We start from the raw sequence: 17,233 nt of genomic DNA on the forward strand, positions 1-17,233 counted from the left end.
CCAGTATGTGGTGGTCAGGGTCCAGACATGACTTGTCTTACTCTAAAGGCTGTGCTCTAGATCTCTAGGGGCAGTCAGGCCACAGAAGGCCCCGTGGGTGGGTAGGAAGCTGGAACATGATCCTGTGAGCCATGGGAGTGCCAGACTTGGGCTCTTCAGGCAGGAATGAGACTTGGTGTCAGAAGTGTGATAAGCCCAGGCCTGAGTTACTCAGCCTTCACCTGGGGATCTGCAGGTTTTGATGGAGAAGGAACCCCAGGACACACTGTGCACGTCAACTCGCCAGCAGACCATTCACATCATCTCCAGCCTCTGGTAGGCTCCCTGGCCCCACACAGGGTCAGACCCCAGTGCAGGCCTGTAAGAGGCTCTCAATAAACAGCAGCTACTGTGATTAATTCACACCTCAAAGAATGAAAGTTTAGCATCATTTGCCCAAACAGAGCCACTGAAGGTCCCAGTGGTGTAACCAGGGCTGGAATGAGACAGTCTGTCCAGTGAAGGGAAGCCCGGGGTACAAGGCTTGTGAAGCTTATGCTCCCAGTCAGGCCATGCTAGTCCTTTACAAACCCTCCTGGGATTCACCCGCCCAGGAGACCCTGCAGGCCAGCGAGGCAGAAGCGTACACTTGAGTCTCTGGTCAAGGACAGAACTGGGTGAGGGGCTGCTGCTCAGGATTTGTCTAATCTCATCTAGTATGGCCAGGGTCCCCTTTGCAACCACCGGCCCCCCACCCCCTCCCTTACTGCCTTCTACCTCCAAACAGTAAGCTGAAGCCACCCTGGGACTTGGAGAGGAAATCACGGCTTCTGTCCGTCTGCCTCCGCAGTGTGTTGGCCCTGCCAATGCTGGACGTCCTGGAGAAACACACCTGCCTCTTCCTGGAGCCGCCCAACATACAGGTGTGAGGCTGGCACATGGGTCCTGCAATGAGGGGCCCCTTGGGCAGGTACCCAGCTCGGCCTGCTGCTCGTGCCTTGAGAGGGGGTACAGGCTAGATGGCAGGGCCTTTGACCACCAACCCCCTCCCCTCCCATAAAATAGGGCTGAGGGACCCTGGGTCTGTTTCTTAACTGCTCTGAGCCTCCATTTGCCCACCTGTGACATGGGAGTAGTAGTTGTAGAGCTGCTAGTACTTAATGCTCCAGATAAAAGGAGACATTGGTGTCCCAAGTCTGGTGCACAGGGTGCTCTGCAAATAGGAGCATAGGTGGCTTCTCTCCCTGCCTGCCCAGAGAGCAGCCCTGGGCTGTCTCACTACTTAACTGGTCACGCCCCACCTAGGCCCCAGCAGGCCCATCCTTCGCTGGGCCAGATGCCTGCCCCCTCCTGGGTTCTGCGGAGGACATGAACCCATCTCCCTGGGGCACCACCAGCACCTGCTGCCCAAGTGTTTACTGTAAAGGGCAGGGAGCTGGTGTTAACTGAGCACCTGCTTTGTGCCAGGCCCTGTGTGCATGTTAGCTCACCTTCCCAGAGTGTTAGCTACTCTAACTCATGTTAGCTCACTTGTCCAGAGTGAGGAAAGCTGCCCAGAGAAATGGAAGTGTCTGGTGGGAGGGTCGGGGTCGAACCCCACCCCTGCCCCTTGGCTGGGTCCAGGCTGGATTGGGACAGATAAGCACTTTGGGTGGAGAGAGCGCAAGGGGTCCCCCGGGCCCGGGACAACACCACAGCCGCAGCCCTGCAGAAGGCCTGCCCCCACCCCAACCCCGCAGGAGTCCAAAGTGCCCCATGACCAGATGACAACGTCATGGCTGGCTCACCTAGGGAGCTTAGCAGGGTCCCAGGCAGCAGGCTGGGGGCTCCTGTTCCTTCCCATTCCGTGTCCATCAGCACCCTAGCAGGTGGGGCTGACTTCACAACCAGTTCTCAGGCGACGAAGGTGGGCTCAGAGAGCTGAAGCAAGTTCCCCAGGGCACCCAGGGAGTAGACAGTCAGCGCCCAGGCCTCTGCTCTGACGTGCTCTGGCAGGGAAGCAGGGTGGGCACTTTCTCTGGCCGGCGCCCTCCCTGAGCCTGCTGCCTGGTGAGCCAAGCAGCAAAGACTGGGGGGGGGTCTCTCATGAGACCCAGGAGTGAGGACAAGCTGCATAATTTGCCTCAACTCACGCAAAATGAAAGGGCAGGCCCCGGCTTAAGGCTTCAAGATGGGCGACTTCAAGATGGGACCGCAAAGCAGTAAACCGAGCACCTGAAGATCCTTCTGGGCGCCAGGCCCCATGCAGGCTGCTGGCCTGAGAAGCCAGCCCTGCTGCAAATGAACTTACCTTGGCCACGGAGAAATCCGTGACCTTGGGCAGGTGTGACCCAGACTGCCTCCTGCCCAATCTCCCCAGTCGCCAAAGGGCGGTTGTGCCGGGACCCTTCCTGGACGCGGTGTGAATGCGCATGGCGTGCAGCCTGGCCACGGGAATGTGAGGGAAGGGGCACCATCGAGAGGCCCTGCAGCAGGCCTTGGCCCGTGATTGCAGCCGAGGCCTGGCGGCTGCCTGACCCACTCCACCTCCCTGCACAGACCCTCTACAACAAGACCTCGGAGGCCCTGGACCAGATGCTGCAAAGCTTCATCATGCAGAACCCCACAGCCGAGGAGCTGCACTTCCTGCTGTCGGTGAGGGGCGAGGGGCAGCGGGCAGAGCGCAGGGGGCGGGGCCAGGGGCAGAGGATGGACAAAGGAAGATGCCCCAGAGGAGGCAGGGCCTGAACTCTTGATGGCAAGTTGTCCATGGACTTGGAGGCTTGAGGGCGGTCCATCTTCAGGGATCGCAGTGGCTTGGGAGAACTGGAGCGTGGGACTGCAGGTGCGCCTGGTGGTAAGGAGGCCTTGAGTGCCACACTTAAGGGTTGCTGCTGAGGAAGCCGGCTGGGACCTGCCCTCGCTCCCCACTCCCCGCCCCCTCACCGAGAACTCGTTCTGCATTCTTGTCTCGAGCTGTGAGGAGGGCTCTCACCAGCGCAGACATCGCCACCCTCTCACCTTGACCGGAGGGATACTGGTCACCAGGCAGGGACAGTCCAGGGGCCGGGGAGGGACCAGAGGACACTGGTTCAGCTGGGAGGGCCGGAAGTCGGGGCCAGTGGACTTCACCTGAATGAGGACTGAGGAGGTCATGGGGTGGAGAAGGGAAGGGAAGGGCCCCGCAGGCAGAGGGCCCGGCCAGGTAGAGGTGAGCAGCACGTGTGAGCACCGCGGCCAGGACCAGGAGGTGGGAGATTCTGCAGGGGGCCAGGGTGGGAGGGGCCGGGGTTAGGTGAGGTCCAGCCCGGAGGCCTTGCAGAGGTGAGGGGAGCCGCTGAAGCAGGGGCCCCCAAGCTCGGTGCACAGACGGAAGTCGTGTGCCTGGCGGGGCTGGGGGAAATATCTGCATTTTTCACTCACCCCCTCCTGGCCCCCCGCCCCGGGGAAAGTAGCGTGTCCTTCCCCGGGGAATGTTGGCGACAAACCCAGCAGGGCCAGGAGTGGCTGAGTTTCCCACCAGTGGGAGTCACAGATGTGACCATAGGACATCGCTGGGTCACGGAATCTCCAAATAGTTTCCTTCGTCCGACGTCAGAATCACTAACTAATAAGCATCCATTCTTTCAGCAAGAGCTCCGATTTGGCTTAAAACTGTTCAGTGTAACTGTTTCAGTATGTGTTTGTACTCCTTTGGGACTCTGTGCAATTATGGGGAGCACAGAAAAGCACTGATGTGAAAAGGGGTACATGTCGCCAAACCGGTTAAAAACCAGGGGCCTCAAAGGACTGTGAGCAGGAAATGACCCCTCCTGTCGGGCAGGGCTGTCTGGAGCGGAGGGGACAGTAGAGGCTGTGCAAAGGGACAGGGTGGGCAAGACCTGGGTGGGTGAGGCCTTAGTCGCGGGTGGGCAGGGCCTTACTGAGGAGGCGGGCCTGAGATGAGGGGCGTGGCTGGATTGGGCGTGGCCTCGGCCCAGGTGGGTGTGGCCTGGGCCCGGGACCGGGCGGAGCCTTGCAGGCCGGAGGCCTGGTTAAGGGAGCCAGGCCTGAGCCAAGAGGTGTGCCCAGGGCTGACAGGGGGTCCCCGGCGGAGCTGGCCCACAGCACCCCCTCCCTGCCCCTGCCCGCAGCACATGTACGTCTGGCTGGCGTCGGAGAAGGCACACGAGCGGCAGCGGGCTGTGCACAGCTGCATGGCCCTCCTCAGATTCCTGAGCCACAACCTCTACCTGGATGTGAGTACCCAGCCCGCCCGCCCCACACCCCACGGCCCCTCTGCTGCCCCAACCAAGCCACCCTCCTCCCAGAGCCTGACAGGCTCGTGGGGTTCCAGGCCCCCTGGACATCTGCCACCAGGACAGCGTGGATCCCTGAGTGCCCTGCAACACACAATGCAATTCCCCTTTTCACACACGACGGAACAGGCTGGGGGCGGAGGTTGCCCCCTCCCCCCCCGCTCAAGTCCTCCCAGCGGGGTCTGATCCCAGATGCCTGGAACCCAGACCCAGAAGGCTGGGCTCCTGTCAGTGCACCTTGAAGCCTCAGGCAGGTTCTTCTATGCCCTGAGCCTCAGTTTCTCACCAGTGAAATGGGAGGAAATGAGTGTTCAGAGGGATACAGTGGGAATCAGGTGAGGTGCAGCCCCGCCCCGGTCCAGGGTGAGGGGGACCCCCCCAGCGGGTCCATCACCACCCCAGCGAGTCATGCCTCACAGTCTAACCACCGTCTGTCGCCAGGGCCCTTGGGTTGAGTGAACGTCGGCACCGTCAGGGAATGAGCACTTCTGCGTTTATCAGCCAAAATCAGCACTAATTCCTTAGAGAGACTCGTGGAGCGTTGAGAAAATTAGTTTCTCTGCACGTTGCCAGGCGGGCGGGCCTTCCTAATGAAGGTGGAGAGGCTGGTGTGGGGGGGGGTGGGGGGCTGGGGTGGCGGGAGAGCTCCCTGCACAGACTCCTCCTGCATTCCCAGGGTGAGGGGGACCCCTCTAGAGGGGCTCAAGGGGCCTGCAATTCATTCACAATCAGTTTCCGCAACGCAGGACCCGGACTATGGCCGGGGCAAGTGAGGCACTCGCGTGGGGCCCAAAATTTACACAGACAGCAAAACACCCGGCAATCAAGATAAATAATGTGGTGTTTTAAAGCAATCTACTAGGCAAATGGACCATGGCTGCGGGCTGCCTGCCTGTTGTTATAAATAAAGTTTTATTGAAACCAGAGCTGGGGTTGGGGCCAGGGGAGTGAAGCAAGATGAAGTAAGGTGGTGGTAGTGCAGACCACCTCTTTACATACAATTTTAAAATTGTCATTATCAGGAATTGTTACACTCATTTTGACTTTTCTAAATATTGCTTTAAAATATCATTTCTCTTCACTTCTAAGTTTGGGGCAGCCCCTTAAGTTTTGCCCGGTGTGCCCTGAGCTGTTGACTATAGTGGCCTGGCTGGGTGGGCAGAGCCTGGGCCTGGGGTTCTGAAAGCTGAGTCCCAGCCCGGCCGCACGGTTGGAGGGGATGCATTCTGATGCTGGCCGAGCTGGGGTGAGTGCACAGCAGTGGGGAGACCCCGTGGTAGGGTAGGGTCTGCAGCCGCTGTTCCCATACTCTCACTGCAGACAAAAGAGGACTTCCAGAGGATTGGGCAGCTGGTGGGCATGCTGGGAATTTTGTGCCAGGACCCTGATAAGACCACCCAGCACTCCAGCCTGGAGGGGGTGTCCCACGTCTACCAGCTCCTGATGCGCCAGAGAAGTGAGCCTCCAAGGGCCACCCTGACCACAGCCTCCGCTGAGACCACACCCACACTCCTGAACACAGCCCATCCCAGATCTGCCCCCACACCCCCATCTAACCCCAACCACAGCCCTGTAATGCCCGCTACCCCCAGGCCGTCCCCATAAGGGCACAGGCCTGACCCTGAATACAAGTGACCCCACCCTAACTCCTGCCTGCCCCAACCTGGACCCCAGCCCACCTCTGCCCCGCCCTCACCCTTGCCCACTCCCGCCCCCGGCCAGCGAGACAAGTTCTGAAGGTGGAGGCGCGGGCCCCCAAGCAGCTTTCCCAGGCCGGCAAGGATGGGGCCCTCTTCTGGAGCAGCGGAGATGGGAAGGCAGCTCCTCCGGCCCCCCAGGAGATGGCATTCACGAAGGATCACATCTTCCAACCTGGCAGCTCCCAAGTCATCAAGGTCAAAGCCCTTAGAAGGGTGGGGAGGTTGGGGGGGAGAGGCGTGGCCATGCTCTGCTCCGACCCCCACTACAGGACTTCCAGCTGTTGGGGTGGCCCTGCTGCACCCCGGAGTCAGAGCCTGAGCCAGGTGTAAGTGTGAAAACCAAGGCCGAGATTTCACCCGTGTCTTTGGTGGTTAACTGAGAGAGTCTGGAGAAGGCCGCGGCCATGGCCTGGGACCAGGGAGTTGGGGGATGGGGAATTGGAGGGTGAGACCAAGGACAGACCTTGGGGTCAGCAGCCCAGGCTTGAGTCCCAGGCCCCTCAAGGCTGTGCAGTCTAGACAAGCCTTCTCCCCTCTCTGACGTCCCGGCTTTCTCTGTACGATAAGCAGACTGGTACTGTAAAGTCCTGGCCACCATGAGCAGCCAGTAAATGGTGCTTTCAGGATGGCTCCCACGGCGGGTGTTCCTTGAGGCACCAGATGACATCCTTCCCTTTGCTCCGGCTTTTGCAGGATGAGCATTCTGCAGAAATATCCCCGAATCCCTCGTTTTCCCAGGGGCCTCTCAACCCTCTGAAAGCCAGACCCTCCTCCTGTGAAGGCAGAGAACGGCTTCTCTTGCATGGTCACCTGGTCTACCTCAGCCAGCTCCTCCTTGGTCAGCGGCCTGGCGGAGCCCAGCAGTTCCCCGAAGTCCCTTTTGTCCCCCCGTGAGACCCTGTAGCCATGATGTTCTGTGCCTGATTGGTGTTCTCTTGTGAACATGAGTGAGTCTAAGGCACCGAGTGTGGGCTGGACACTGCTGTTAACTGGACATGGGCTGGGTGCTGGTGTTAACTGGACATGGGCTGGGTGCTGGTGTTAACTGGACATGGGCTGGGTGCTGGTGTTAACTGGACATGGGCTGGGTGCTGGTGTTAACTGGACATGGGCTGGGTGCTGGTGTTAACTGGACATGGGCTGGGTGCTGGTGTTAACTGGACAAGCCAAGGTTGGTGGAGCCTCATGTTCTGAGTGGTCCGTTCATGGTGTCTCCACACGGTGACTTTGCTCGTCCACTCTCAGTGTTGAGCCCGTGGCTAGTGAAGACCTGTACTTGCCATGCTTGTTGGTCTCTCCCTGTTGGACTTGAGCACTCCAGGCCAGAAGCAGGGTCTTGCCAGGGCCCAGTGCAAGGGGCTGGTGGTAGAGCCAGCCTTTGATAGCTACCACTCAAGTCAGATTGAATGAAAGGAAGGAGTGGTCGCACACGCTGGCGAGTGCCCCAGCACGTTCTGAATCCAGCCCTGGCTCATGCCGGAACCTGTGTTCTGTGCAACTGGAGTGACCTTTAGTGCTGCCATCAACCAGAAGTGTAGGATGCAACATCTAAAGCCCGAGGGCCAACACATCAATTTTCCAGTCCCAGAAGGGGTAAGCCTAGCTTGGCTTCAGTTTATGCCAAAGAACCTGGGCTGGGGGCAGAGGCAGGGCAGGGCAGGTGGGAGGCTACCAGCTCAGAGGGAGCTGGTGGTGAAGGGGTCCCAGAGCACTCGGAGCTCTCAGATGGACTGAGTAGGCCTTTTCTATCGTGCTTTGTCCCAGCACACAGGAAGTGGGTGTTCAGCTCTGGCTCTCTCTCACCTGGACAAGAGACAGTGACAGACAGGAGCATGGAGAGGAGATAGGAGGGTCTGCTGATTTAGAGATGGTAGATCTGGGAAGGTTCAATATGGAGAACCAACCTGGATTCTGTCCCCCAGTCGGCCCTTGATTCCCTCTGTGGTCTTGGATATACTACACCTTTATCACCACCACCAGCATCACCATCACCACCAGCATCACCATCACCACCAGCATCACCATCACCACCACCATCACCACCACCACCACCATCACCACCACCATCACCATCACCACCACCATGATCACCAGCATCACCACCACCAGCACCAGCACCATCACCATCACCATCACCACCATGACCACTATCACCACCACCATCACCACCATCACTGTTACCACCACCACTACCACCGCCATCTCTACCATTACTGCCACCTCCATTTCACATTCATTCATGCCCTGGGTTAAAAGTAAGACGTCTCAAAGGTGCTCACCAATCCTGACATTGCAGTTTTCTGGGATTCTGGGAATCTAACCACCATCCCAACTTGTACTTCTTCACAAACATTCTACATGCTAGAACCTTAACCAAAATGTAACCTTTTATATAACAATTTTATAGATTTTTTTTTGTTTATTTCTATTTTTGAGAGTGAGAGAGAGAGAAAGTACAAGCAGGGGAGAGGCAGAGAGAGAGGGACACAGAAGCTCCAAAGCAGGCTCCACACTGACAGCAGAGTCCCCGACACGGGGCTTGAACTCACAAACTGTGAGATCATGACCTGAGCGGAAGTCAGACACTTAACCAACTGAGCCTCCCAGCACTCCCCTGCAAAAACAATTTTATTTTATTTATTTTTTTAAATGTTCATTTATTTTTGAGAGGGAGAGAGAGAGACAGAGATACATGAGCATGGGAGGGGCAAAGAGAGAGGGAGACACAGAATCAGAAGCAGCTCCAGGCTCTGAGCTGTCAGCACAGAGCCCGATGTGGGGCTCGAACCCACGAACTGTGAGATCATGACCTGAGCTGAAGCTGGACGCTCAACTGACTGAGCCACCCAGGTGCCCCCCCCAAAACAATTTTAAATGTAATCTTCTAACAAATGTTCTAACCAGATTTATAATAGCTTAATATGTTTAAGTTGTTATAAACTACAAATATTCCATTAAAATTTTTTAACATTCTAACCAACAGCTAATCCTAATATTCTCACAGACATTTTACCAAACCTTTAGAATAATGATTCTAATAAATATTCTAACATCTGTTATTTAACGCTTTTTTTAATATCTAAATATTAATACAAACATCCTAACAGACTTTCATACATTTCGCCAAATACCCTAGCATGCAAAGAAACATGTTACCTCCCTCAGCATCTTTGAAACTTCCAACCTGTCAGTCCCCGTCACCAGCATTCTATCTTCCTCTGACTATCAGATGCTCTGAGTCGGAGCCTTCCGATAGAACTTTCCGGGAGGATGGAAGTATCTCTGTCTGCACTATGTAAGGTAGCCAGTACTCGCTGGAAATGTGGCTAGTGCTGCTGAGGAACTGAGGCTTTAAATGTTACTTAATTAAGTTTAAGTTTAAATAGCTGTGTGGCTGATGGAGACCATATCGAGCAATAATGCTCTAAGTCTTTCTGGAAGGTTCCACCCGGGCAGCCCAGGGCTGGCCCAGCCGTCCCTGTCAGAAACTGTAGTCTGAGGCTCTGGAGCCAGGATCCCACCCACCACCTTGCATTTTCCCCAAGAGCCTCTTTGTCACCCCAAGCGGCTCATGGTCTGGACTGGGAGCCACTCTTGGGAGAATGTGGGCAGAGGCCAGTCGGCCTTCTGCGGAGGCCCTACCACAGGACCTCTGGACCCAGCCTGTGCTGTGGTAAGGGCACCCACGCACCTCTCTGGGCCTGGAGGGTGGCCTGGGTGACCTTGAAGGCCCTTCACAACTCTGAAGCTCAATTAATTGCTCTTTGTTACAATGATGGAAGGAGGCCTGGGGCCTGACGTGAGGAGCCCCCAGGTGGGCGGAGGCTGGCAGATGAGGAAGCCAGCGAGGTGAGGACAGGGCAGAGGAGGGGAGGAAAGGGGACTGGCCGGGCCATGCAGGTCCCAGACAGGCACTGGGGTCTAAGCGAGGAAGGGAGCCGTGCCTCTGCCCTACAATGGGCATCACTCTCTCCCTCCCTGCCCCCGGGCCATGGCTGGCTCAGAGACAAGTGTAGGTGATCACGTGTGGTGGTCCTGGAGGAGAGGGGCTCAGAACCTGACGGGGGGGGGGGCGGTAAGCAAAGGCAGGGGCAGACACCTGGGCACAGGTGACCCACAGTGACAGCTGCCTTCACTCCTGCTGGCACAGGAGGTCATGAAGCATCTCACGATGGTAGAGCTGACCGACCTCATCTGGACGGCCGTCAACGGACTGGGCTCCACCAGCCCCTCGCGCGTGCAGGCGGCCGCCAACATGCTGCTCATCGCCATCCGGGAGCACGGGGCCAAGCTGGAGACCGTGAGGGGGCTGGGGCACCCGCTGAGGGGGGGCCGGGACAGGTCAGGGGCAGAGGGAGGCCCGGCGGCCGCAGCTGGGGCGAGGGTCTCTGAGCCGAGGCAGCGTCCCTGAGCTTAGGCCTGACGGGGAGCCACAGACCCCAACCCGACAGGTTCCACGGAGGGAAGGAAGGAAGGAAGGGGGGAGGGAGGGAGGGAGGGGACAAGGAACAGCCCAAACAGGCGTCCTGGGGCCCTGAGTGGCTCCAGGCTCCGGCATAGGACACGGGCAAGGACAAGGCACGGACCCTTCCAGAAGTTCTCGGTCCAGTGGACAGGCAGACACAGACAAATAAGGACTGAACAACGTAGGAAGTGCACCCAGTGGGTGGGGGTGGCCCCCCGGAAAAGGATGGTTGATACCGAGTCCTGCAGATGGGGGGCCCTGGGTGGGTGAGCAAGGAGACCGGAAGTGGAAGGGAAGGGGTGCCCGGGCTCCCAGAACAGCATGTACCCAAGAGGCACGCTTGGGACATGACAAGGCGGGTGCGTCTGAGCCTTCTGGTGACAGGGCACTGTTTGGGCAGACTTGGAGGGCCTCACATGCCAGGGAAAAGGTGGTGGGTCCTCTCTCCCCTTGGCCTGAGACCCCCCCTTCTGACCAGGCATCCGGGGCGGGGAAGCACCTCCCCTCAGACTCCCCCTGGCAGGGCCTGGCCTCCCCTCTCAGACCAGCTCTCTCCCTCTACCCTCTGCCTCCCCACACAGGTCGCCAACCTGGGCCGAGCCATCCACGTGCAGCTCTGCTCCATCCACATGCCCCGAGCCAAGAACAACGCCCTGCACGCCGTCACCCTGCTGGCCCGGAACCACGCCCCGGAGCTGGTGGCCACCCTGCTGGACTGCTCCACCCCCTTGGACAGGTGCCCGGCCCCACCCTCCCTCCTCCCTCCTCAGGGCACAGGGACCCCCCCAGGCCTGGGTGCAGGGAGGGAGCCCACGTGCCCGTTCATTTCCTGCGCACCTCCTGAGGCAGGCTCCGGGGCCGCTGCTCACCGCCGTTCTGTGGCTGCTCCACGCAAAACACCCCGGCCCGGCCTCTGTCGCCTGTTGCCTCGTGGACCTGAGGTGCACCTGCAGGACCCCAGCCATCCCTCCCGGTCCTCCGAGGACCTCCCCTTCCTCCCCCACCCCTGGTGCTCACCATGGCCCTTTTGGGTGGGGCTGGCTTTCTCCCGAAGCCCTCAGACCCCCGAGTCTGGAGGTGGGCTAGCGTTCTCAGCTGCCAAAAATCCCTCGCACTGAAACCTGCCCCGCCCACTTCACACCTGCCCCTTCATTCCCGGCCACACACCTGCACCTCTCCGCACACCCTCTCCTGGGCCCACCTGCACCTCTGACGCCCTGGCTTCCCCTGAAAGGTAAGAAGGCGCCAGAAGAGAGAGCCCTCCAGCTCCCAGCACCGGAGACTTGTTTCCAGAAAGATCTGCTTTCCACATTGTTTTTAGTAACTTCCAGGGTTCTGGAGGTTTGGTTCAGTTCGGTTCGGTTCGGTTCGGTTTGTTTCTTTTGCACTGGGGTCAGAGAAGTTCATCTGCAATGCTTCTGCTTTATGGAATTTGCAGCTCTTTTGAACAGCTGCTGTGCATGTTGTACCGGCCCCTGAGAACAAGGTGTATTTTCCATCGTCAGGTCTGGGGGTTGATGAGCATCCTCAGATTTGCCTTATTGACTGTGCTGGATATTTATTTAACCAATGTCCATTTTGCTCTGCCTCGTTCTGAGAACGGCACGTCGAAGTCATTACTAACATTTCTGCCCACGGACCCCTCCGTCTCCTGCAATTTCTGCCTCATAAAGGTGGTTCTCAGGGGATTTGTGCAGACACACAGCTTCCTGAGCAATGGCGACTTTTGGCATTATTGAGCGCGGCTGCCCTGTCACACGTGACACTCCGAGGGCTTGCGTTCCCCTTTGTCTGTTCCCAGGATAACATGCACCTGCGCCCCCTACGTTCCCGCAGCAGCCCGGTGTGTGCCTGTCGTCCCACATACAGCGTAGAGCCTGGTTCTGATTTGTGGTCCAAATTAGAAGTCTGTTTCTTTGAACAAGGGAGTTAAGTCCTTCCTTCGTGTTTATTGATACGACTGGTCTGTGGAGTCCCCACCCGGTCCCCATATCCCAACCTGGTGTGTATTTTATTTTATTTGCTCCGTCTCTTTTTCTACGGGAGGTGTGTTCTTTGACCCTTAATGTTTTCATTTAAGAAGAGTTGTATTTTTGCAGCAAGTGCTATGTTTTCGCTCTTCGCCTATTTGAATGCCCACAGCCCCTTGTTTTATGGTTTCAGCTTCCGTTGTCTGGTTTATCAGTCTTCTACGGGTCCCTTCTACCTCCCGGCCCCCTGCCCATAAAGCCAGCTCTTCCGCACCCCAGCCTTCCCTCCTGGGTTGTCACTTGGACAAAGCCTGAGCTCTGGAGCCGACACACGGCCTTCCCTCCGCTGGAGATCCCTCATCCTGTCCTAAGTGGACGAGCCCGTCTCTGACAGGCTGGGGGCCCGGCTCCAGCTTGCCCTGGGCACCGGCGTGTCACCAGCCGTGTGCCTTGAAGGACAGCTTGGCCGGTCTTAAAATCCTTGGTTCACACTTTATTTTATTAAGTCTCGTGACAGTAATTTTTTTGCCTTTGTAAATATGTTTGTCTTTGCAAGAGCTCTGGCTTTTTTTATTATGTTCACTTATTTTTGAGAGAGAGACAGAGCACGAGCAGGGGAGGGGCAGAGAGAGGGGGAGACACAGAATCTGAAGCAGCTCCAGGCTCCCAGCTGTCAGCACAGAGCCCGACGCGGGCCTCGAACCCACGAACCCGTGAGATCACGACCTGAGCCGCAGTCGGACGCTGAACCTACTGAGCCCCCTAGGCGCCCCCAAGAGGTCTTTTGGCCTCAACACCTTAGAGGGTGTTTCTTTATTTTTTTTTTTTTTTAATTTTTATGTTTTATTTATTTCTAGGAGAGAGAGAGACAGCGTGAGCAGGGGAGGGTCAGAGAGAGAGGGAGTCACAGACTGAAACAGGCTCCAGGCTCTGAGCCGGCAGTCAGCACAGAGCCCGACGCGGGGCTCGAACCCACGAACCGCGAGATCATGACCTAAGCGAAAGTCGGACGCTCAACCGACTAAGCCACCCAGGCGCCCGCGTGTTTCTTTATCTTTGAAATTTAACCATTTTATTAAGAAATGTCTCAGAGTCATCTCTCTGTGTCAGCTCTCGCAGGACCTGGTGGGCCCTCTGGGTATGTAGATGCATCTGTTGATGCTGGCATGTTTCTGGAAAGTTCTCTGGGGCATTACTTTAAATACTAGTTCTAGTCCCCCGCTTCATTTCCCCTTCCAGACTGGTGATCCGGGTGCCTTGGTGCCCTGGCCCGCCTTCGCCCGCGCTACCTTCTCCTCCTCTCCGCCCCTTCCGCGGCCGTCTTTCTGCTTTTCCTCCAGGCCCCTCGGCTCACGCCTCAGCCCTCTGGGCATCTTGCATTTTTCCCACTTGCGCGATAATGTTGCCATTTCTTCCACCTCTTCCCTGAACTCGGTCAACTCTCTTTTCCTTTCTTTACTGAGGTATTTTTCTTTCTTTCTTTTTTGAAGTTCCAATTCGAGGTGGCTCTTCCTATCTTTCCGTGCTCATTGGAGTCTGTGGGGCCCCGTGTGCGGTGTGGCCTCACCCCTTTATGGCCCCAGGCTGCTCTTTAGGGAGGGGTGTCCTCTCTTGCGCCTTGACCGTTTTTCCTGGTTTTGCAGCAATTCTGTGGATCCGTTCATTGTGTTCCCCTTCCTATAAAACACCACTGGCATGTTCTGCAGGATTCCAAGTTCAATGGCACCCTCTTCTGTTTAGTTTGGCAAAGTCCAGATAATTTGGTAGATTCTCTGTCTTGCTGGCAGGAAAGGGTCCCCTGTCCTCTAGTGGGGGGCTTTCTGAGTGTCCGGGGGGTTTGGTTCTTTTTTTCTCCTGCAGGGCCTTACATTTTTCTCGTTCGCACTATCCCTTTTACCACCCAATATCCAAAGGCATCTCGTGCTTTTCTGCCCCTTCTCTCCCCCCAAAGCTGTGCATCTCGGAGGCTGCCCTTCAGGTCGGACGGGCCTTTCAGCCCGTTTCCTGTGCTTAGTGCTCTTTTTCCCTCGTTGCCTGTTTTCAGACGGGGGATGGGCTGCATCCTCCTGGGGGTGATTTGTTTCCATCCTGCATCGTCTGCGGCCCAGAGCCTGGGCAGGGCGGCGGTGGGCCCGTGTCTCGGCTGCTGACTGTAAGGCTGAAGTCCCCGTGTCCTCCGAGCTCATAGTTCTTGTGCGATGTTACCTTTCCCTCCCTGCTCCGCGCTGTTTTTCAAGGAAACTTGAAGCGTGGGGACCCTGAAGGCCACCTTTGTCTCCAGGCACCTAGAAGTCTGCTGTTCCCTTTTGTCTGCATTGCAATTTATATCCTATTTCCTCAGTTCTAAGAAGCACATTTTTCACATGTTAACATCTCTGAGACGGGAATGCATTTTGCACCCAAGGCGCCTGACCCCTGGGGTCTACGTGGGCTTCTCAGTCACCTGGGGACACGTCAGCCGGAGATCACTCCAAACGCAAAAGTCTGTGCCTGAGGTTTCTCTTTGAGCCGCACTGGGGTGTGAATTCGGGCCCCAAAACAGGGTTTGGGATTCTGATCTCAGGAGAACTCCCTCCCGCCCAGCGTGCTCAGGGGGCGTGCGGGTCTCCTGGCTGGGTCTCGCTTGGGTTTTTATGACCATAACGATGAGCGCCCAGCACCTGGGGCCCTGCCTCTGCGATGGGGTTTGACTCCCACCTTGAATAATTTTTCTTTTTTAGAAGCACATGAAACTATGTGGTGCGTCCTAACACTGCGAACAGAATTGCGTAGAATATATCCTGCCAATATTCTTCGGTCACGTGGCTTTTGCCCTCAGTGGTAAATGTGTGTTTACGATTCCGTCCAGTATGTTTCGCATAGTCGGGGCTCGTTCACTCATGTCGCTGATTAGTGTCCCAACCTGTGAACGCCAAGTCCCCTTTCTGCCACAGAGGGACACCTGGGTTGTTCCCTGCTTGTTCCTACGCGCCCTCTGCGCTCGGTCCCCGCCAGCTGTGAGTCTAGCACACAAACGTCCGAGTCCTAAAGCCCCACCCGAGCCAACTTCAACAGAGGAGCCAAATCCTTCTCCAAAGCGCACGTCACCTCGCGCTCCCCCGGGGGCTGTTTTGAGAGTTCCCATTGCTCCACCTTGTCCACCACCAACCTCCTAGCCGGGCATCGGGGTGCCAGCCGACCCGGCGGCATTAAGCATCGGGCCATACCTGGTTGCGCCTTCCTGAGTAGAGAACGAAGATGAGCCTCTTTGCGTGCTTTGGGGCCGTTGGAGAATCGGTGGGCTGTCCAGTGTCCTGCACACTCTCCCACCGATTTCCGGGGCTTCTGTATGTAAACTGGATGAGAGGCCTGTGTTGATGATGGGAAGGGCGTCTCCTTGCCTTTCGCTCCCCGAACGTGCCTTTGGGTGAAAAGGAGCCCCGAGTTCAGCCACTCCCACACACCATCTTAGCATCTCACCACAGTGCTGGCGATCGCCTCTCAAACTCCGGTCTCCGGCCAACCCGTCAGCGAGGTTCGTGCGGATGCGAGGTCAGAGGTCAGGGTCGGGTGCGGTGCCACCGCCAGCGTCATTCACAAGCCCGCCTGTGCCCGCAGCGCTGGGTGCTAACTTGCTCACAGCCAAGTGCCCGTGGGTCGCACGCGGCAGGGCTCTGCTGGTCTGCCCCCCGCCCCCCGCCATGCTGTCGCCCACGTTTCTCTTTCCTGGGACGTTGTGATGGCTCTCCGCGCCTGACACAGCAGGGCTCCCTCCTCCGTCCGCTGTTCTCGGCCCTCTGCGCGCCTGCATAGCCTCAGGCTTGGCCGAGTTTTCTTTCTTTTCCCTTTGTTCTCTTTTACCGTCCGACGACTGCCATGTTGGATTGGCCCTCGGCTGCACAACGCCGGGCGCACCACAGGGCTGGCGCCTCGCGCCGTCCGCCTTCCCCGCTGCGCGGCCTGCCTCGATCGGTTCTTTGCTTACAGCAGTGGCTCCTTTTAGTAATCGAATACACGCTCTGAGGCCATGGCCCGTACAGAAGCCAGGATCGTGGCCCTGACCTCCAGCTAAGGACGGGGCTGCGTCTCCAGCCCCCGCCTCACCCCCCACCGAGGCTCACCAGCCTGCTCATTTCTTTATAATTGTATTTGCAGCTAAACATAGTGCTAAACAATTTTCTTGCAGCTTTTGTAATTTTACATGAAGGGTAGCATGCCGCATGTGGCCTCTGGAGACCCGTTTACACAGGCCTGATTAACCTGAGTTTTAGGTGCAGGTTGTCTCCAGCACCATCAATCCAGCGACAGCAGCTTTTCTTCCTTACCGCTGCGTCCCGCGTCTCTTTCCAGCCCCCCCTCCTTTTTTTTAATTAACAGATTTTCTCTTTTGGAGCCATTTTAAGTTTGTAGAGAAGTTAAGCCGGACGTGCCCCGTCCCCTCCCAGTTTCCTCCTGTGCTGACGTCTGGTGCTGCTGTGGTGCCTTCGCTACGCCGGGGGCCCCACCGAAGGTCCACAGCTACGGCGGGGCCTGTACAGTGACACACGTCCACCACGACAGTGTCACAGGGGGCGGCAGCACTGCCACAAACACGCCACGACCACCTTCCGTGCTCCCAGCCCCTCGGCCACTGCTCTTTCTGTCTCTGTGGTTTTGCCCTCCCAGCTGCCGCGTCACTGGAGCCATAGCTTCGGTCCCTCCACCACGTGAACCTCAGGTTCCTCCCTGTCTAATCAGGGTGACCAGCGTCACCCCCAGGAACACCTGCCTGACCCGGCTCCCGGAAGCCCGCGCTCACCTGGCCCTGCTCCGCCTCCTCGCTGCTCCCTCCTGCCTCCCGACCCCTCAGCACAGGGGCCTCGG

General features: G+C 57.4%; 1 protein-coding gene across 2 annotated transcripts in view; it reads left to right on the top strand.

Moving 5' to 3' along the window:
- The window catches only part of LOC120232344 (maestro heat-like repeat family member 5), a 70,666-nt gene that overhangs the window by 36,498 nt on the left and 16,935 nt on the right, over window positions 1–17,233 (top strand). For both annotated transcript variants that reach the window (XM_039233003.1, XM_039233004.1), the window contains 8 exons: window positions 236–315; window positions 767–902; window positions 2,518–2,613; window positions 4,092–4,196; window positions 5,577–5,712; window positions 5,979–6,151; window positions 10,107–10,256; window positions 11,003–11,157. In XM_039233003.1, coding sequence (XP_039088934.1) covers window positions 236–315; window positions 767–902; window positions 2,518–2,613; window positions 4,092–4,196; window positions 5,577–5,712; window positions 5,979–6,151; window positions 10,107–10,256; window positions 11,003–11,157 — 1,031 coding nt within the window. The remainder of the gene's footprint in view (window positions 1–235; window positions 316–766; window positions 903–2,517; window positions 2,614–4,091; window positions 4,197–5,576; window positions 5,713–5,978; window positions 6,152–10,106; window positions 10,257–11,002; window positions 11,158–17,233) is intronic.

Source organism: Hyaena hyaena, unplaced genomic scaffold, assembly GCF_003009895.1.
Source record: "Hyaena hyaena isolate Hyena2069 unplaced genomic scaffold, ASM300989v1 scaffold_69, whole genome shotgun sequence".
NCBI lineage: Eukaryota > Metazoa > Chordata > Mammalia > Carnivora > Hyaenidae > Hyaena > Hyaena hyaena.